This window comes from Hemicordylus capensis, chromosome 6 (assembly GCF_027244095.1).
Source record: "Hemicordylus capensis ecotype Gifberg chromosome 6, rHemCap1.1.pri, whole genome shotgun sequence".
Lineage (NCBI taxonomy): Eukaryota > Metazoa > Chordata > Lepidosauria > Squamata > Cordylidae > Hemicordylus > Hemicordylus capensis.
In genome coordinates this window covers 15,753,444-15,775,791 of record NC_069662.1, presented here as the reverse complement: position 1 = coordinate 15,775,791, position 22,348 = coordinate 15,753,444, and the positions used below count along the sequence as shown (strand labels likewise).

General features: G+C 46.0%; 1 protein-coding gene across 6 annotated transcripts in view; it reads left to right on the top strand.

Annotated features, from left to right (window-relative positions):
• LOC128331728 (uncharacterized) overlaps window positions 1–20,057 on the top strand; it is a 39,064-nt gene extending 19,007 nt beyond the window's left edge. For 3 of the 6 annotated variants that reach the window (XR_008310414.1, XR_008310415.1, XM_053265517.1), the window contains one exon: window positions 7,585–11,529. Coding sequence is in view for 2 of the 6 variants with exons in the window: in XM_053265517.1 (XP_053121492.1) it covers window positions 7,585–7,620 (36 nt within the window). In the remaining 4 variants the exon portion in view is untranslated. The other 3 variants (XR_008310412.1, XR_008310413.1, XM_053265516.1) reach the window with 3 other exon arrangements.
• Window positions 20,058–22,348: the final 2,291 nt, after the last annotated feature.

Sequence of the window (22,348 nt, the reverse complement as noted above, 5' to 3'; positions counted from 1 at the left end):
CAGGCGCGGCCTGCAACGAGGAACCGCAGGGCTCTGCGAGTGGCTGGCAGGGGGCCTCAGGCAACATAGAAAAGGGCGCGCGGAACTGCGAACGCTCAGACTCTCGGACCCGGAGCAGCAAGCCAGGGCGTTGGGGAAAGCAGCTGCCCAGGCCAGGAGCCCTCAGCTGGGCAGTGGGGACGCTCCTCCCCCACCCAAGCAGCATGCAGAAGAGAAAGTGAAACAAGCCTCTATGAGGCTCCACACGGCAACTGTGCCTTCCTCACGAGTAGCTGCCTTATTGGAGTTCCCTGTACGTTCCAAAGGTGATCGGCACTCGTTACACTCCTGTGGGGATTCTGAGGAGGAGCAGGTAGGTCGGGGGACCCCTGGGGGGCAGCCATTGTGGCATTCTCCACAAGGAACCTATTGATCCACACAGCCCCCCATTACTGGTTCCAATTGATCAGGGAGGCATAGACCGGCCCACCCTTGGGGGAACAGATCCTACGCATACCCCTACAGACCCAGGGGCCTTTACCCACTCCCCGGTGGTGGAATTATCTGCAGAATGGCGTCAATGCTTTTCTTCCATGATTGCTGACGCTTTTGAATCACAGCGCTTGAATAAGTGACGCCATAAGCAAAAGAGCCATCCTAGATCTCCTTCGTCGTCATCTTCAGAGTCTCAAACCTCAGCTTCTTCCTCCATCTAAGAAAAGAAGGAAGGGTCAGAAGCACAGGCATTCTCACAAAACCTCCAAATAAATAAATAAAATTAAAATAAACGCAGGCAGGGACCAAAGGAAAAAACTCCTTCCTCCCGCCCGTTCTTCAGAGGATTCAGACTATTACTCTCCTGATCCTCTCCTGGCAGACCCGGGGAACCTTCCCTCCTGCCAGAATCTCCTCCAACTCCGTCTGACCCTGTCGGTCCAGATAAGGACCCTGCAGACCTGTAAGGACACTGATCCAGACTCCATAGAGGAAGGGGAATGGTCTGATGGACACCCAACAGAACCTGCTACTCTTTCACATAGATAATTCCCATCTGATGGCTTTTCTCACCTTTTTGTTAAGGCACTGAAAACTCTGGGTCTCTCTCTTGAAGGTCTTCAGGGCTCTGCAACCGCAACAAGAGAGTCCCTGGTATTACCTACTACCGCTACTCCAGAATGCTTGTTTCCGTTGCCTGAGACTTTCTCTGAAGTTCTCAAGCAGGAATGGCTGGCTTCAACTATCCAGAAAAATACATCTACCCTTGTAAATAAACATTATGCCTTTGTTTTCACAGCTGCTACTCTTTTTCAGACCCCCGCCCCCAGGTTGACGCCCATGTTGCGGCCCTAACCTCAGGGGCGGTCCTGCCACAAGATGGTGAGTCAGTTTTGAAGGACCCTACAGAGAAAAAACTCGAGTTCCACCTCAAGAAGAACAGCGAGTATATCTCCCTTTCCATTAGAGTCTCAATTGTAGCTTCCATCATTTCCAGAGCCTCACTACCCTGGACAGATGAACTGCTCCAAACATCTACACCTCTGCCAGAACCGGCTAGGCTCAGACAACTCGCCTTGAAGCTTCAGAAAGCTCAGACATTCATCGCCGATGTGACCTTAGACTCAGCACGCTTTGGGGCTAGGGCCACTGCTAATACCGTGGTGGCCAGGCGCTCTCTTTGGCTAAAACACTGACCAGTGGATGCGGCGTCTCGAGCCAACTTGGCCTTGGTTACCTTGATGGCAACCAAGCTCTTTGGGGATGAGGCTCTCAAAGATATCCTCATAGAGACGAAGGATAAAAAGAAGGCACTGCCATGAACCCCTGATGGCGCAGTGGTAAAACTGCCACCCTGTAACCAGAAGGTTACAAGATCGATCCTGACCAGGGGCTCGAGGTTGACTCAGCCTTCCATCCTTCCAAGGTCGGGAAAATGAGTACCCAGAATGTTGGGGGGCAATATGCTAAATCATTGTAAACCGCTTAGAGAGCTTTCAGCTATAGAGCGGTATATAAATGTAAGTGCTATTGCTATCTGCCCCTAAAAAGGACGAAAAAAGCTCCTTTCACAGACCTAACCAATCCTTTCGTCTCTATTTTCGAAACTCTGGAAGAGATCGGAACAACCAAACGAGATGCAACAACTGTGGCACACCTAACTTCTCTACAAGACCAGCACCCCAAACAACAATTTGGACAATGAGCAAAGTCTCGTCTGGCCTCGTGATGGTCACAGTGTCGGAGGTCGCCTCTCTCAGTACTTTCACATTTGGGAGAACTGCATGTCAGACCAATGGGTGCTGGATACTGTGCTTCATGGCTGTGAAATAGAACTCATGTTACCACCCAAGGACAAGTTTCTGCCAGCACCTTGTACCAGATCTCCCACAAAGCATGCAGCCATTCTACAAGCCATCGAGCACCTAGTAGCCATCTCTGCAGTAGAACCAGTACCTCGTTCACACACCGACAAGGGATTTACTCCATTTTGTTTACCGTGCCCAAACGGGATGATATGTTCAGGGTGGTGCTAGATCTCAAGTATTTAAACAGATGGGTATGCAAATGAAAGTTCCGAATGGAAACGTTAAGCTCTATCGCAGAGAACCTCCAACACTGGGATCTTCTATCTTCAATTGACTTGACAGAGGCCTACCTCCATGTACCAATTCACCCATGTTCTAGACCCTTCCTTTGCTTCTCCTACCAAGGGTAATACTTCCAGTACACGGCCTTACCCTTCGGCCTCTCATCAGCACCAAGAATATTCACAAAAGTCATGGCCCCATTGGCGGCTCATATCCAACTTCAGAAGCTCCGCCTATTTTTCTTTCTGGACGACTTGCTCATTCAACCAAGAGATGAAGCGGAGCAGGATGTGGCCATAACACTCAGAGAGTTGGACGCTCCCGGTTTTCTAATAAACAGGACCAAAAGTCACCTCTACCCAACTTTCAGACTTCAACACCATCATTGACACCTCAAAAGACAAGTTGTTCCTTCCACAGGAACGCAAACAAAAGCTCCTGGACTTAGTACAGAGCCTCTTATCCAGTTGGACGGCTTTGGTCATGACCCTAGCACCATTGTTGGGCCTGATGGTGTCGACTCTAGAGGCTGTACCATGGGCATGTTTCCACCTGCAGCCACTGCAATGGTTTCTACTCCTTTTCCAGAACAACATTGCTCACAAACGCCTCAGACAGTTCTCCTTACCTCTCCATCTAAAGGACTCCCTATGTTGGTGGCTGGAACCATCCAGCCTGGACTGCGGAAAGCCGTTTCAAGATCCCCACAAGGTGATCCTAACCATGGACGCCAGCCTCCACGGCTGGGGAGCTCATTGCCTCTCCAAGACTGCACAGGGCAAGTGGACCATGGAAGAACGAAAACACAGTATGAACTGGCTCAAACTGAGGGCCATTCATTTGGCACTCCGAATTTTCATGCCTCTACTTCACGGAAAAGATGTCTTGGTCCGAACGGACAACATGACGGCCAAGGTGCATATCAACAGACAGGGAGGGACCAGGTCCATTTCACTCCATCAAGAAGCGACCCTTCTCCTTCACTGGGTGGAAGAACATCTACACTCACTACTGGCTCACCATGTCAGCGGCTCCATGAATATTCAAGCTGACTGGCTAAGCAGATAGGACTTACATCTAGCAGTATGGAGACTCAATCTCAGGATCTTCAGGCTGATTACCAGAAAACTGGGACTTCCAAAAATGGACCTGTTCATGTCCAGCCACAACAATCAGCTACTGAAGTTTGTCTCCTGCTTCCCGTGTCAGCTAGCAGAAGATGTCAGCTCCCTGGCCACCAGCCCTGCTGTATGCCTTCCCTCCGGTTCCCTTGCTGAGCAGGCTCCTGCATCGCATCTGCTTTTTGAGGGCATGAGTCATCCTAGTTGCCCCGTACTGGCCTCGGGGGCCCTGGTTTGCTGAGATCCTACACCTCGCAGAAGACAGCCCGTTCTTCCTCCCGAGACCAGAAGATCTCCTCAGCCAAGGCCCAATATATCACCACAACCCAGGTTGGTTCAGCCTTGCTGCCTGGCGACTGAACAGAACCTCCTCAGCAGCCAGGGCTTCACTCCACATGTCCTGAACACTTTGCTAGCTTCTAGCAGATCTTCTACCAATCAGATGTGCAAATACTATCAAAAGACATGCAGCAGCGCTGGGACCTCTACTGTCCAAATTCAAGGGGAAACCCATTCTTTCACATCCTCACCTTAGGAGATTCTTGAGAGGAGCCACACTGACATCACCTCCAGTGATACACCAATTCCCTACCTGGGATCTCCATAAAGTACTAAGAGTACTCCATGCGCCTCCCTTTGAGCCCATTTGATCAGCACCCCTCCGAATCTTATCCATGAAACTGGCTTTCCTTGTGGCAATTACTTCAGCCAGAAGGATTTCAGAGCTCAGGTCCTTGTCAGCACACCCCAAGTTCTGTAGATTATCTCCAGACTCAGTGACTGTGATTCCTGATCCAACCGTTTTACCCAAAGTGCCGTCCCTCTTTCACAGATCTCTAAATCTGGTCCTTCCATTCTTTTGTCCCGATCCGTCTCATCCAAGGGAAAAAGACTGGCACAAATTGGATGTTAGACGATGCCTGAAAACATACCTTGCTAGAACTGCATCCTTCCACTCAACAGATTCTCTTTTCATTGTCTTCTCGCCAGCTTCTATGGGCCAGCCGGTCTCCTTTGCCACGCTAGCTTGCTGGAAAAAAGCTTGCATCTCTTTGGCCTACGAGGTTTAGCACTTACCACCTCCTCTCAAACTTACGGCACACTCCACCAGGGCAGCAGCTACTACCGCAGTGTTCTCCACCGACGCCCCTCTGAAAGAAATCTGTAGGGCAGCAACTTGGTCTTCACCATCGACCTTCACCAAGCATTATAAAATTGACCTGATGCACTCCTCTCAAGCTGCATTTGGCAGGCATGTCCTTCAACATGTTCTTTCCCACCAGTAGATCCGATGTGTTTCCCTCCCAGGGTCTTTTGGCTGTACTATGTCCCACAGGAGATGTCTTCCCACAGCAACTGAGAAAGGAGCATTGGTTACTTACCGTGAAGGCTTCTTCTAGCTGCTGTTGTGGAAGACATCTCGACCCACCTGTCACATCGGAACTACTGGGCACGTTTGTATTAACTGTTTTTCTTGTTCTTCTTTTCTGATTAGAAGCATAGCTTGACAAACTAAACAGGGAGGGGCTATCCTCCCTGGGCTTTTATAGGCTTGTTACTTAATTTGCATAAGCCTTGCCTCTCTGGAGCAAGCATGGGATGATAACCCACAGGAGGTGTCTTCCACAACAGCAGCCAGAAGAAGCCTTCACGGTAAGTAACCAATGCTCCTTTCTTCTCAAGATGTCTACTAACAGTTCTGTGGGTAAATAGACCTCTGAGGAATAACCAACCCCTTTACAAACGTGATTTGTAGTGGCATGTTTTCCATAGTTACAACCTTCCTTGCTGAAATTAGTTCAGCAAACAACTTAGTTAAAACAGCTCTTTGAAGATTTCAGTCAGGCCCTGGGGTATGTGCAACTGCACTGCATCTGCAAATCTATGCAAGGAACTCAAACCAACCCTACATCCCACCACTTGACTGGCTGTCTCGACGAATCAACCTCAAGTCACTCAAATCGATTTGAGTGATTCAATTAGCATTTTGAGGCCATTTTCCTGGGGAGAACTGGGAAAATGGGCCTCAAAATAGCTAAGTTTTTCTGGGAAGAGCTGATCTACCATTTGTGGTTGGCAGGTAGACCAGCCCGCCACTCTGGACTTAGTGCATTAGCCCACCTTGGAGGACTGGCCTACTGGGTAGACCAGTCCTCCGAGGCAGGCTGATGCACTAAGTCCGGAGTGCAGAATAGGTCTAACCACTGACCCCAATTGGTAGACCAGCTCTCCCTGGGAAAACAGTGCAGTTTTGAGGCCTGCTTTTTCCAGATCACTTGGATTTATTTGAGTGTATTCGGGGATTATTCTATTTGACCATATCAGGCCCTTTACTCTCTTATTTATTTACAGTCAACAACCAAATAAGTCAGGCCCTTTTATTTTAAGGTTGTTTCGATTTGAGCAGGGGTGTAACTATAATAGGGCAAGGGGAGACAGTTGTCTGGAGGCCCACTGCCTTGGGGGCCCCCCCGAGGCAAGTCACATGACTGATTCCCCCAGCCACACACCCGCCCAGGCTTCCTTCAGTTGTATTCATCCTCCAAAATTGATGTGAGTGTTAAGACTTGGAGCTACCAGAACAGCATGTCTTTCTCTAGAACCATTAAATAGCTTGCATCGTCCACAATTTACAAAACATTTTAAAAAATAATTTAGGATGATGTTCTATTGTGGCACACATCTTGTCTCTGGGCCCACTCCAACCTTGCTATGTCCCTAGATTTGAGGTTGAATAACTCTAATCGTCCTGATTTTACTCAAATCAATTTGTGGTTTAATCAAGCTGCACATCTCTAGTTTGTATGTTTGTATTTCCTTCTCAAATGGGGTAAACTTGACCATTATTTTAACAAAGGGTGAAGTTAAGAAAGGAAACTGTTTGGGGCAGTTTACTAACCCAACCTGCTTTGGCAGTAAGTGCAGTAGTAAAGGAATAATTAAATGTAATCTACAAAGCAAATGAATAAAGCAGGTGTACAAAAGCCTTCAAAAATGGTTATCTGGGGTGGGGTTCAGGCAGTGATCTTTGGAATGGGAACAGGGCTGTAACAAGTACACAAGACCCTATTTTCATTTTTAAATATATATATAATGTTTTATTTATTAAGAAAATAAAAAGAAATAACATGATTACATTATCATCTCTTGAACTTCCAGTGGTTACATATGAAATATTACATATGACAATCCAAAATTCTGCTTCCACCCTTTGCCAACCTTCCCCCTCACATCAGATATTACAAAAAGATATAAATACACTAGTCAACTCTCAGTATTTTAAAAAAACCAAATCTTGGGTGTGGATGTTAACCCTGTGCTAAATTGTAATTTATCAAAGGTTCCCAGGTTAACACAAATATTTCATTTGAGGCATTCTGCAAATAAGCAGTGACCTTAGCCATCTAGACATATTCTCATAGCTTTAGTAGCCATCCATTCAAGGTCGGGATTGCCTGTGCCTGCCAACTGGCAGCATAGAGAATCCTGGCAGCAGTAATCATATATAAGGACAACTCCGTGTATTTAATAGATATACAAGGTTTGATCATATTTAACAAAAAAAGCTCAGGTGAATAGGGAAAGTTTATATTTAAAATTTGTTGCATCTTAAATTGAATTTGCCACTAGTCCACCACATATGATAGAATGTCCCCGCATGCTTCTTGCATTTCCAACAGTTTCCCGGGTAATTACTGTCCATCTTACTAATGGCTGTAGGAGTAATGTACCAACGAAAATACATTTTGTACCAATTTTCTCTTAGGATACTATTTGCTGTAAATTTAATATTCACATTCTGCTGATGTTCCCATTGTTGAATATCGATTGTCCTGTTTAAATTTTGCATCCACTTAATCATGCAGTCTAATCTGTTCTGTTTCTGAATCGTATTTCAGGAGGAGGGGCAAGATGGCAACGGGCTAACAGCCTAATTCCCAAGCTCCTGCCACCCCAGGCATGTCATCCAAGGGGCTGACTCCCCGCTACCCGCCTGGGGAGAAAAAGACTACGAAAGAGTCCCAGCAATAAGAGTCCACCTGAGGAAGGAAGGGGAAGAACTAGGAAGAAGAAACAGCTAAGGATTGAAAACTTCCTCCCCTCAGCTGAGGCAGCGCCGTTTGCTGTGAGTACGAAGAACAGATTCACAGCCTTGGCCATGGAAACCCCCATCCCCACTGCCAAGCCGGCTCTCCAGGAGACAGATATCAAACAATCTACCTTAAAATTGTCTCATCAGAGAGAGGAGAGAAACTCCTATAGGAATCCGAAGCCCTATAGCTGGACAAGTACCCTGCTCCCAGTCTGACCTTGTTACCTAGCTGCTAAGCGATGCTTTCCTTCTCTCAGCTGAAAGCTTGATTTTAATTTTAGGGTGCCTGAACCAAATTGGAGGACAGTTTAAAACAGGCTCTTGCCCATTTATCATCTAGGAACTAGCAAGGGGTTAACAGCTCCGCTGACATCAACAGCCCTCCCCTCTTCCTCGACTCCTGACTCACTGCACTGGGTTCACCTAGAAGCTGCTGGAAATAACAGGGGAAAGCTGCAAAGAATCTTGCAAACCCATTGGATTCTTATCCACTTTCCCAGGAAGGATTCATATTTATGGGCAAGCAAAATAAAGACACCCACCTCCCTTTCAGAGCTCCTCAACCAACCAGTATCCCCTTCAGAGATAAACCATTTTCACTTTCTGCCAACACAGCTAGACCATAAGAGGCTATTCATAATCTTTAAGACACCAAGGGTGCCCACACAGCTAATATATTCAGTCCAGCACTTGAGACAATTCCACATTACCTTGCACCGTGTCTTTAAAGATTTCAGCCTCAGACCATTAATTAAGAGCCTCAAAAACATTAGCAGCAAGAATTCTGGCTCCTACACTAACAATAAACTGCCTAACTGCTCCTACTGCTCCTACACTACTACACTACACTACTGCTCCTACACTACACTACTGCTCCTACACTAACAATAAACTTTAAAAAAATGAGCACAGACGATCTTGAAGCTGCATCAGGATCTGAAACAAATCTGGAAAGTGACAGATCAAGACCAATCTCCCAGGCTCCTCCCTATCTCTAATGAATATCCTAGACCCATTTCAAACTGGCTTTAGAGTGGGCTATGGGGTTGAGTCTGCCTTGGTCAGCCTGATGGATGACCTTTACCGAGGAATCGACAGAGGGAGTGTAACTCTGTTGGTTCTTTTGGATCTCTCGGTGGCGTTCGATACCATCGACCGTGGTATCCTTCTGGATCGCCTGGGGGAATTGGGGATTGGAGGCACTGCTTTGCAGTGGTTCTGCTCCTATTTCTCAGGTAGCTTCCAGATGGTGGAGCTTGGTGGCAGTGCCTCTTTAAAACGGGAGCTATTATATGGAGTCCCTCAGGGCTCCATTCTGTCACCTTTAGTGCTTTTTAATATTTACATGAAACCGCTGGGTGAGGTCATCAGGAGATTTGGTGCAGGGTATTATCAGTATGCTGATGACACCCAAATCTATTTCTCCTCCTCATCATCATCGTGAGGAAAGGGCATTTACTCCCTAAATGACTGCCTACAGGCAGTAATAGGCTGGATGAGGGGTAACAAATTTAAGCTGAATCCAAGCAAGACGGAGGTGCTCATCGTGGGGGATCAGAATTTAAGGGATGAGTTAGATCTTCCTGTGCTGGATGGGGTTACACTCCCCCCAGGTATGCAGCTTGGGAGTGCTCTTGGATCCAGGCCTCACCATGGTATCTCAGGTGGAGGCTATGGCCAGTAGCGCTTTCTATCAGCTTCGGCTGATTCAACAGCCGTGTCCATTCCTTGAAGAGAACGATCTCAAAACAATGGTGCATCAGCTGGTAACCTCCAGGCTTGACTACTGCAATGTGCTCTACATGGGGCTGTCTTTGTACATAGTCCGGAAACTTCAGTTAGTTCAAAATGCTGCAGCCAGGTTGGTCTCTGGGGTAACCCAGAGAGACCATATTATGCATGTCTTAAAACAGCTACTCTGGCTGCTGATATGTTTCCAGGAGAAATATGAAGTGCTGGTTATTATTACCTTTAAAGCTCTGAATGGCTTGGGTCTGGGCTACCTTAGAGAGCGCCTTCTTCAGTATGATCCCCATCTCTCATTGAGGTCATCTGGAGAGGTCCATCTCCAATTGTCACCGGTACGTCTGGTGGCAACTCGGAATCAGGCCTTTTCGGTAGCTGCTCTTGGAATGCACTCCTGGCAGATATCCGCAGTTTAGGCTCGCTGTCAGCCTTTAAGAGAGCCCTAAAAACTTATTTGTTTGGCCTGGCCTTCCAAGGCTTGTGAAGTGTTTTTTTTAAGTACTGCATTTTAAATGGTTTTAATTGTTTTTGAATTGTTTTTTATATTGCATTGTGTTTGAATTGTGTGTTTTTATGTCTTTTTAAAGTTGTTGTACACCGCCCAGAGCCTCTGGATGGGGCGGTTTATAAATGTGATAGATAGATAGATAGCAAATTACAAGTTTCTGTTGCTGAGGTGGTAAATATACATTGATTAACAGCAGCAAATTAGGGCCAAAATGGATTAACAAGGCCATAGCATATTGTTTTAACGAGGTGAGGGGGGGTCAGCGTTGCCCACAGGAAGGTGGAGACAAGTTTTGCCAAGTCTCCTTTGAGCCTTCCATGCTCAGTCCCAGGAGAATGAGTGAAATCCATTGAGTGTGAGATCGGCTGCTGTCCAGGTTTCCTGGGCTAGGATAATATCAAACTGTGAGAAGCAGTTGTTGCAGTCTGTGTCTCTGCAACAAACCCAGCTGGTGAGGTTCCTTGATATTAGCTTGATCCCATGCTGTCTGGGGGATGTCATTGTGCAGAGTCGAGGGGTGGTGGTTGTGTGGAGGGATCCTGCGATGTCGTCTGGTCCACACAGGGTTGCTGTGAGAAGCATAAGTCCTGAGGGGAGATAGCCAGTGGAGCACTTTCAGGTTCCTGGGCACCCACCTCTGTGAGCGTCAGACCTCCCTGGGAGGAAATCTCTGCCACTTGGGTTGTAATTCCTTGTGACACAGGTGAGCCTTCTGAAGGGGTTAGCGTAGTAAAGGTGTCAGAGAGGGGGTTGCTACCGAGGGGAGTTCCTGGACCCATGCCTTGTGTGCTGGTGTCCTCTGCAGTTACAGAGAGGGGCTGGATCGATGAGGGCACTGCAGGGGCACCTACATCCAGGGATGAATGCACCTGTTGATGCTTCTGAGGTGATGACTGTCCCAAACGAGCCTCATCCTCCATTTGGTCGTGGCTCTAATAGGGGGACAAATGGAGCGGGGGGCACGTCCTACTCAGGTGTATCCAAGATGGTTTGTGGTTCCTCAAGTTGTGGAGATGATGGGGGCGGGCGGGCATGGACACCCTCCCCTAGGGTGGCTGACACGTACGGGTTGCCTAAATTCAGCAGCGCAGTGACCTTGTCGAAGTGTAAGTCACTGGCAAATATCATTCCAGGGTGCAGTTCTTGCAAGGTAGTGACCCCTGGCGGAGGTCCCTTGCCTGCTTCTGGGGCCTCTGTCCTGAATGTCCTAGATAATCGGTTTCATCCAAAACCACCTGGAGCTGGTTAGCCACCACTCTCTCAATCACCTTGCCCAACCACGGGAGATTGGAGACCGGCCTATACAGGTGAAACTCGGAAAATTAGAATATCATGCAAAAGTCCATTAATTTCAGTAATGCAAATTAAAAGGTGAAACTGATATATGAGACAGACGCATTACATGCAAAGCGAGATAAGTCAAGCCTTAATTTGTTATAATTGTGATGATCGTACAGCTCATGAAAACCCCAAATCCACAATCCCAGAAAATTAGAATATTACATGGAACCAAGAAGACAAGGATTGTAGAATAGAACAATATCGGACCTCTGAAAAGTATAAGCATGCATATGTATTCAGTACTTGGTTTGGGCCCCTTTTGCAGCAATTACTGCCTCAATGCGGCGTGGCATGGATGCTATCAGCCTGTGGCACTGATGAGGTGTTATGGAAGACCAGGATGCTTCATTAGCGGCCTTCAGCTCTTCTGCATTGTTTGGTCTCATGTCTCTCATCCTTCTCTTGGCAATGCCCCATAGATTCTCTATGGGGTCAGGTCAGGCGAGTTTGCTGGCCAGTCAAGCACAGTACACTGTATACTTTTCAGAGGTCCGATATTGTTCTATTCTACAATCCTTGTCTTCTTGGTTCCATGTAATATTCTAATTTTCTGGGATTGTGGATTTGGGGTTTTCATGAGCTGTACACCATGATCATCACAATTATAACAAATTAAGGCTTGACTTATCTCGCTTTGCATGTAATGCATCTGTAATGCAGGAACATCCAGAAGAGAGCTGCTCTTGTGGTAGCAAGCATGACTTGTCCCCCTTAGCTAAGCAGGGTCTGCCCTGGTTGCATATGAATGGGAGACTAGAAGTGTTTGCACTGTAAGATATTCCCCTCAGGGGATGGAGCCGCTCTGGGAAGAGCAGAAGGTTTCAAGTTCCCTCCCTGGCTTCTCCAAGATCGGGCTGAGAGAGATTCCTGCCTGCAACCTTGGAGAAGCCGCTGCCAGTCTGTGAAGACAATACTGAGCTAGATAGACCAATGGTCTGACTCAGTATATGGCAGCTTCCTATGTTCCCTCCAGCCCAGCTAATTCTTAGTGGGTGAGCATGAATAATGGCTCCTCTATCTTTGGCTTGTCCTGACTGACAAGATTTCACATCTTCCTCTTGTTTGCCAAAGTAAAAGCAGTGAGTTTGCCAGGGAAATTCCAGTGCCTGGTGCAAGAATTCCAAAGAGAACAACCACAGAAGAGTAAATTAAATAACTTACCATGTATCCACCTTTAACTTAAATGAGGTATTCACATTCAGTATGTTCACTTTAAATATTCATAATTTGGACCACCTTTACTACTCTGCGGCCTCATGTTTTGGTGCTGTCCAGCATATTGAATATAATGCCAGGTTCACACTAGATTCAATGCTGAGAGATTCTTTCGAGGAAATAAGGAGAGTGCACTAACAGTGTGAGATTCCACCCCCCACTAAAGTGGGGGGAATACCAGCCTGTTACCAGCCTGTTGTCTTTGCTGCAAAGAAGGGATAAAAAATATTTAATCAACTACTTCTATCTATTCATTCTTCAGTTTATCTTACAGAAATCACTTCGCCTCCCCTTACAGAACTACAATGTTGAGAGGTCCTGAGAAGCTGGAATGACTAGGAAACCATTCTAAGAATGTGATGTTTTTGTCTCAGGATTTCAATTATTTCTCTGTTTCCAGTCCTGACAGAGGGGCAGTCACCTGTCTCACCCGTATAACATGTAATGTCCTCAGGGCTGTGGCTCCGTGTAGAGAATCTGGTTTGCATGTAGAAGGTCCCAGGTTCTTCAGCCTCTGGCCTTTCCAGGCAGGGCTGAGAAAGACTCCTGCCTGAAACCTTGGCAAGAGCTGTTGAGTTACGGACCCGTGGTCTGACTCTGTATAAAGCAGCTTACTATGTTTCTAGAAGACCGGCCCTGAGGAGCTTGCAATCTAGATGTCAGAAGAGGAAGCAACAGCGGAAGGGGAAGAAAGTAGAGGTGGGCTAAGCAGAAGAAAATACGCTGTTGGTTCAGCTACACATGCTTAGCTTATTTAGAGCTCTGAAAGAGGTTTAAGGAATGTTGCCAGAGGCTTTACAGGAAAGATGGGTTATAAGAAGAGATCCAAAGGATGTATGAGAGAAGGCATCACACAGGTGCTCCAACAGGCAGTTCCCGCACCTAAGGGGCAGCAAGGGAGAAAGGGTGGAAAGGAAACAGGAGTCTTTTGCGTAGGGGCGAATTTGAGTTAACCCTTTATTTAGCAGAGGAACCCAATTTGATGAAAACAGAGCTCACAGAAAGATCAAACAAGTAAAGGCTTATTTGAAGTCACAGACTGGGATAGAAAAGCCTGCACCCTGTACTAGGTACCTCAAGGTGGACGGGGAGAAGAAAAGAATAAAAAGAACAATGAAGAAGGGAGTGTCCTCAGTGTCCTTTGGACCGGAAGCCAGTGAAGAGGTTTAAGTAGTGGGGTGCTGTGCTTGGAGAGATGGGAGATGTGAATGATTTTGGCAGCAGAGTGTTGGACAGAGATGAGGGGACCAGAAAGGGTTAATGGAAGATGAGTGAGGAGAAGGCAGCAGTAGTCAAAATAAGAGACGACCTGGACATCAACTAGAGCTTTTCCTGAAGGGATGGAGAGGAAAGGCCTTCTTGGGTCTTTTTAAAAGGAGAAATGGCATGGTTTGTGGCAGACTGAAAGTGGGGAATAAAGGCGAGAGAAAGTGGGGAATAAAGGGGAGAGAGGAGTCAAGGGCAAAGCCAAGACTTGAAGCCTGTTCAACAGAGGATGATGAGATTGCTAATGGACAAGTAGAGACTAGTGGGTTCCTTTCCCAACAATGTGGTGATTCAGCTTGCTCAGCATGGTTCTGCCTGCCAAAGGAGGAACAAAATGATTGAAGTTGGCCTTCAAAAGAAATATTTCCAGGGCAGCTTACAAAAATAAAAGCAATACAAAATATTGATAAGAAAGCAACACAGCAGATAGGAACATTGCTGGATGGGATCAGTCGTATCGGTTATTCTAAAAACCTGGGGAAATAGATATATATTTGGCACTGGAATGACATCCAGCTGGCCACAAGCAAGACTTCCTGGGTCAAGCATTCAACACACTGGGTGCCAGAGCCAAAGAGGCTGCCACCTACAGACTACACTACTACACTACAGACATCTAAACCAGCATTTCCCAACTGGTGAGTTGTGGTAGGCTAGTGTGCCATGAGACAATGACTGGTGGGCCACACTGACTTGCTCTGAACCAGCTCCATCAGCAGGGAGTTTGAATTCTCCACTTTTCGAGCTGACTTGCCCCATAATGCACCAGGAAGGATGCCTCTGTCCCTGTACAGCTGGAGAAGTGGGAAGTTTCCACACCCCACTTATGTAAGTGTGCCTCGAGAATGAAAAGGCTGGGAAACGTGGATCTAAATAAATAGCAACTTCAGTATGACATCCACCCAGAACCGTGGTCCAGCCAAGCTGACACAAACACAATCTCCCTTCCACTGGATAGCTGAGGCAAAACCACACTATGTGTTATGTGTGTGTGTTATGCTTCGCTAAACAGGAAGTGTGAGGTGATGTTGTCATGTTCAACATGTTCCTGTCTGCCAGAAATGGTGAGTAACAAAGAAAAGTGGGAACAGGGAAACACTCAGGGCCGCATCCAGACTAATTAGTCACAACTAAGCACCATTGAAATCGGAGGTAAGTTAGCAAAGTTAGTCATAACTGCTAATTGGGCAAAGAGGCACCTTTTTAACATGGTGATTCTCTTTACTGAGCAGGGGCAGAGTAACTGGCCCTATCCACCCCCAGCACAGCATCCTTCCCGTAGTTGCTGCTGGTATCTTATGTTTTTTTTAGATTGTGAGCCCACTGGGGACACGGAGCCATTTCATGTATTTATTTATATCTATGTAAACCGCTTTGGGAACTTTTTGTTGAAAAGCAGTATATAAAGTTGTTGTTTCAATAGGACTTCATCATGGGCAACTTAGGATGTTGTTCTATGCATTTTCAGATATGCTCACTCCCCACAAAGATCTAGCCCTGTTCCGGCATGAAGTTGTTCCTGCTTTCAGATGTACTTGGTTTTGCGTGAATGGCTGTACCTATGTTTGTTTTGAAAATGAACCTGGGTGCAGGCCCCTCAAGTGTATGGTTCCCGTGTTTCTAAGCTGCAGGTCTCTGAGGCAGGATTCCACCCTGGTTACCTCCCTTTTAATTAAAGTGGGGGATCAGTACTGGGCCTGTAGGGTGGGATGGAAGGTTTTTTTATTTTTACGAAGAGAGGACAATAATGAACATTCACATTATATAAATTCAAATACAGCTGAAGTTGTACCTTGTATGTGAAACACACCCTTGCCCCCCCCCCAATTTTCTTTCTCTTTTTAAAAATATCACAGGACTAAACAAAACTCAAATACATTTTTAATGCCAGAACCAGAATTTCTGCAAACCCTTCCAGTAGAAATTCATGCCCCACAACACACTCCCCTGAGCTTAGTGAGCAAAACTCTTCTTAGTCCCCAGCCTAGTGGTGCAGAGACAATGTTCATTTCCTCTCCTGCCATGAATTGCTTCCCTGCTGATGAGGAATGTGCATCCTGGGGAGGAAAAGTGGGTTTTCTGTACTGTGTGAGATGCTGGGACACGAGGCCTAAGAAGCAGCCTGGCGTTCTTCTCGGAGCTTCTTGGCAGCCTGGGCGTCTCCTGCTTCCACCAGCACAAGAGGAGTTCTGACTGGTTCCTCCTGCTGCATCCTTGCAACTCCTTCCCAAAGTGCACATTTCCCTTTAAAAATATCGAGCGAATGAAGAGATTTACTATGCTGTAGCAACTCCTGTTTTCTGTTTCTGAAATGACTCCTGTTTCTAAAATCTTGGATTCAGCTAAATATGGCATAAATATGCCTAATAATGATAACATAATAAATATAATCGTGACAATAACCATACATTATATAATTATAAATAAGCACGGCGGTGCGTGTGTGGTCTTTGCTTCAAAGCATGACCTGCAGCAGATCATCCAGCTGCTCAGGGAATAAGACATTTGCAGGGGCCATCAGAGCTGAGCCTGTCCATCCTCACAGGCTGTTTCCCTCAAACTGCAGAGGGCAGCCTTCCCCAGCACTGCATTGGTTGTATTTCTGCCTGCCATGAAGCACTTAAATGCACTGACTGGGCCTGCCAGGAAAAACTGTGGAACCCCAAGAAGCCTTGCCCTGTACAAGTAGAAAAATATAGATAAGTCTCACAAAGAACGCAAAGCACCACCTATCAAGAAAGAGCAAACATGCCTGGTTGGTGGGGTGGAAGGAAAGCCAGCCATGGTTCTGCAAGAGCAGAACTGGAGCTGGGGGACACTCCTATAACTGGAGCTGGGGGACTCCTAGAACTGGAGCTGGGGGACACTCCCCCCCCGGGGGGACACTCCCCCCCCCGGGGGGACACTCCTAACTTACTCAAGGCTCTCTACTGTGTCTGTGCCAAAGCTATAATTAGAACCTAGGGGTCTCATGCCATAATCAAATTACGCACCAAATCAGTGCAGCTCAATTGTCTGCATTTATCATCTGGATGTTCTTTATAGCCCCTGTGGTGCTTCAGATAATGCACAGATTGGCCATGAAGTTGTAAAGAGCTTCTGATAGGATATGGAATCTGTTGGACCCTCCTTCTGCCTCTAACGTTCCTATCATTTTGTCCTCGAACATTCTTTCCTTTCCAGAGGCTATGGCTGTGTTGAGATTTGTGTTCCATCTCAGGGGAAATCACTACGTCCCTTTGCCTATTCTCAGGCATTTCTAAGAATCTGGGGACTGGAATGCAGACACCAGGTCAAGTAGCTGCAGTGCTCACAGCTGTCCAGCCTCACCACAGACGTGGCCACCTTGCAGCATTTGCTACTACTACAACATTTCAGTTCTTTCTCTCTCTTCCTGTCAGAGAGACCTCTGGAGCTGCATTTCATTAAACGTCACCGGGAGCAGCTGATCCAGCGGACCAGCAGTGTGATGGGTATTCTGGATATTCTGCATGGAAATGTCCTGAATGATGAACAATACCAACTAATCTCCTCAGGTAGAACCAACCAGGAAAAAATGCGGCTGCTCTACGACCTAGTGCCAAGCTGGAATCAGAATTGTAAGGATGAGCTGTACATGGCCCTGAGGATCAAAGACAAACACCTCATCGCAGATATTGAAGGAAGACAAGAGAGAAGGAAGAGAAACTAATACCTTGCCAGGGCTCACTTCTCTTCACTTTGCTTTATGTGTGTGATGATAGGGAACTGAGAACGGTGTGTCTGAAGTTTGTTTTTACTGCCCCCCACCCCAGTTAGATGTTGCTTGGGCTAATATATACAGCTTTATCTCCACGGCCACCAATGATACTATGAAGCCTCAGTGATTCTTATGTCTCTTTAGCTTCATATCATGACTTTGCAGACATGAGGAGGGTTCAACAGAAATCACTCAGTCAAGGTATTTCCATAATAAAAATAAGTGCAGGATTTATTTAAATTAATGTCTGAGGTTGTTTTCTTTCTTTCTTTCTCCACTATTCCATAGGGCTGAAATGTTGCTTGGTTACAAAGTTATTTCCCCCACAGCATTTGTCTGCTTCACACACCACTCATAAAGCTTTATACACTTGCTCCCAGTTCCTTTCCAGAACTCTCTTTCTCTATAGAATTACTAGTTTTAACTATGGACTAATACTAGAGTCTAGGAATGTGCAAACCAGCTCTAAATGGAGCTGGTTCATTCTTGAGCTGGCTTGGCTCAAAGACTTGCCCTCGAGCCAAACCGGGGGGGTGGGGCTTGTGAGCTGGCTCAGCCGTATACTTGTAAAGGGGAATCCAGCAAGAATTCCCCTTTACAAGTAAAGGGCTGTGTTGTGGGTGGGAGGGAAAAGTTATCTTTGTTTTTACCTATGCAGTGGGATGGCGGCAGCATGGATGGCATTGGAGGAGGTGGTGGGGACTCCTTTCCCTCTCCCACTGATAACTGCAACGGGTTATTTTACCTGGTGCGGGACGCCAGTTGATCACACCAAGAGGAGATCAGAGTTTAAAACTGTTATTTACCTCTGCAGAGTGAAAGAAAAGCGCAGCTCATGGAATCAAGTTCCAGTCAAAGTAGAGCAGCCCAAAATGGTGGCTGAACAAAGTATATATACAAATTAGTTACAAGTTTTACACCTTTGATGAATCAAAGGCAAGGAAGCAGTCTGGTGATACATCACAATAATCCATAGTCAGATGAAAAAGCAGATGACATTGATACTACCCTTGCATTCCAGAGACAGTATATTGCTACTCAAATCAAAGAGAAACGACCCTGGTTCCCACCAAAAGGGGAGAACAGGATGGCACATTGGGTTCATGATTGTTACAGAGCAGAGGATACAAAATTAACAAAGGGGTGTGAAGAGCTCATGATAGAGCCTGTTCTCATGAGAAAGTGATGACAGTAGTGTTTATTCAGAGGACCAGGTCCAACATAGGACTCGGTCCCAATTTTGTAGAATCTAAGATGGCGTAGCTCACGCCATCTCTGGCTAGAACAATTATAAAGGTATTCTACAGGTAACACTGCCTTCCTCCCAAATGACAACCCTGGGTGGCTGTGGGTTGTTTTGGGCCTCTCTGGCACGGGAATCATTGCCATCTTCTCCTTTACAAGTATAGCCCCCGAGCCGGATTGACAGTGGGGCTGGACTGGGCAGGGCCAGGCTTGATTGAGCCTGAGCGTCCTGGGGTGGCTCGAATCCGGTCCTGATTCCAGCCAAACTGGGCCAGCCAGTTCTGTGCACATCCTTGCTAGGGTCAAGTCCAGGCACCCTTTATTCCATCCTTCACTAGGCTACCTTCAAAGAGTCTCAGTAACTGACTCCCCTCTCACACAAACACCAACTGCCACTGCCTTCTCCAACAGGTTTTAACTTGCAGTTGGCTAACAGGATTCCAGCTACATACCTACTGAGCCTTGTAAAATATTAATCCCTAAACTTCTAAACATTAATCTGCAGCTATATTCTCTGCCAGTTCCTCGCAAAGGGGGCATAGAGAAGGTTCATAAATCAGCAGTACTGCATGGCGCTTTAAGAAGAGCCTATTTTGTCCTCCTTACCTGCCTTGTCCTCCCTCTCTTTGTCCATACCCCCAAGTCTGGTTGAGTATGTGGCCATGATTTCGATGGAAGCAAAGAGACCTTCCACTGATCTGACCATCTACTCACTTGGGAGCCACCTATATTTAACATGCTAGTGCTTCTAAGAGAGCCCATGCTCTGTTTTTAAAAAGGGAAGTAGTTCTGGGAGAGGGGATGGAAATTAAGAACAGAGGCACTAGGAAGTGGAGAGGAAGGGTCCTTCTTCTTTTCTGCTGCTGTTGTCTTTGTTCCAAAGGTTCTGCACTCTAAATCCTCACTCCATTAACAGCAGCAGCATTCTTTTAAAAATGTTTACGTGAAATGTGTGATTCGTTGCTTTGAATGTGGAATTTTCAGACATCATGAGAGGTCATAGCAGGGGAAATAGTGATAATTTTAATTTTTATTGACTGTATTAGATATTGGAACCTGAGGCAGCAGCAAAAGAGTCAAGTGTCTTCTGGCAGCCTCAGATGCTGGGGCCTCCATTTCTTCTGTCTTGGGATTATGCTTGCTTTGTGTTCCTTCCTGTTTCATCCCTATAATTCCTTCTCAACCTGTATATTTGTAAATAAAAATATTTTTACGAAAATTGCATTAGCCCCTTTTTATGCTTTCTCCTTCAAAATAAAAAGGCTGCCTTGTGCATGTTCTGGTGATGATTTCTAGATGTTAAGGGGATTATGCAGAGAAATATGGGCTGGAAATGCTGTTTTGGGCAGCATACCAGGGAATAAATTATGACAACCCCCACATAGAAAGCTGAAATACACACAGGTCCAACTCACTCTGGTTATTAGAAACATCTAAGAAAAGGGTTTTGTGTGGTGTTTTTTTTTCCATTCCTGATGTTTGGGATACTAAATTGGTTTTATCAAGCTGGCTGACACCCAATTGTCTTACTTACCTTTTAATTGATTTTTCTCTCTCTTTTTAAGGATTTTTCATTTCTGAGAGTCAAATGTTTCATCTGAGTTTTCACGTGCATTTGCATAACGAGAAAACCCAGGCCTGGGTTAAACATTTAAAGATGGGAGTAATCCTCCTCCATATACAATAGTGAGTAACGTGGGACCTGCATATCCCAACATTAACATACTTGGCCATTCTCAACACAGCCACAAAATTTGGCACAGTTTAACAAAATGTGTGCATATCCTTGCAAATTTCCACTCCTAATTAATGCACCGCTCTCAAATACATATGTGGACAACCTTTATATTTCAACAACTTCCAATAACACTAATTATTGTTTTGTAGACAGATTCTATAGCATTTAAAGTCAAGGACTAGCTCTTAGTCAGAAGTTTGCTCCTGGTAGTTCTGACCATTTATTCACTGAATGTATTGGGATTGGGGAGATCCTGATTGCAATGACCAGTCCCAGGGTTTGTTCTAATGTGCAACTGGACATACTTTGTGCAGTGGCGGGGTGGGGGTGGGGAATCTTCAGTGGGAGCTCAGTGTTTGTGCAGTTGGGCTTATGGAATTTATTAAGGAACTATGTTTTGCTCTTAAAAATAAACATAAGGAAAAAAAGATTTAAAAAATGAAAATTGAGGTAAGTACTGTTTCCTTTCAATCTTACTAACTTCAGCAACTTAACTGTTTTCCTAATTACTTTATTGAGTTAAACACATATTCCAAACAAAACCTATATTTGCAACCGACGTCATAGCACTAAATTGCAGTGGTTACATTTGAAACAAGGCATCCGACATATGAACAGCACCCTGCTCTTTGTATAGGGACTGCGGTGTCACGACACAGGAAGTGTGGAAGCACACTTCAGACATGTCTCATGACTCCGTGGCAGGGTCTAGTCTGGAAAGCGCCCTGGTTTGATTGGGGTGGACATGTGAAAGAACAAGGTCTAAGCCTCTTCTTTTTGCAAATAGGATTTTGTGTTGGAAATTTCGTTGCTATCCTCTGTATTAAGAAAGCTGACAGGGTCAACAGTTCATGGCTGCTGTTTTCTAGTTTCCATTTTAGAGGGAACAGTTTGACAGTTGGATTTTGGAGGGAAGGAGGTTTGATTTTATTGGTTGTGGCTTGAAAAATAGAGGGAATTTGAGTTATGCTGATTGGGTTGTTAAAAGAAAATTGGGTATATATAGAAGTCTGCTTCAGCAATTTCAGTGTTGTTCAGAGTCCAATGCAAAGAGATAAACAGGGTGACATGCTGGAGAGCTGGAAACGGAATTCAAGAAGAACTGAAGAGTAGCTGGCACATTCTGAGAGAGGATAAGTGCTGGAGCTGTAGAAAGAGCTGTGAAATCTCTAGCAGAGTGCAGGGAAGAGCCGCTCCTGGCTGGTGCTGTGAAAGCACGCCAGACCTTTAACTCCTGGAGGGGCTGTGCGGCCCCCCTCGGGAGCTAAACTAGCACCCCCGCGTCTGACATCAGACAGGGGCGTGTTGGGGCCGCAAGACGCGGCCCCTGATTGGGTGGCGGCCTGGGCGCTTTGAACCCATTGGCCCAATGGTGGCTCTGCCCCTGCCTGCCCATCCCTGTGACAGCCTCTAGATCAGGGATTCTCAACGTTGGGTCCCCAGATGTTATTGGACTTCAACTCCCATAATCCCCAACCAAAGGCCACTGGGGCTGAGGATTATGGGAGTTGAAATCCAATAACAATCTGGAGACCCAGCGTTGAGAATCCCTGCTCTAGATTATGATGCATGCATAGATTTCTTTCCTTTAAAATCACTACTGAATTAAAACATACAAGTTAATTAGAGCCTTGATGACAAATAACAGTAATGATAATTACTGTTACTCCTACAGTCGACCCTCTTATGCAATGTGAGAAGCATCAAGAGCGTATCATGTGAAAATGACATCCTTATTGTACCATTAATTGGAGAAGGTAATAGTTTATACT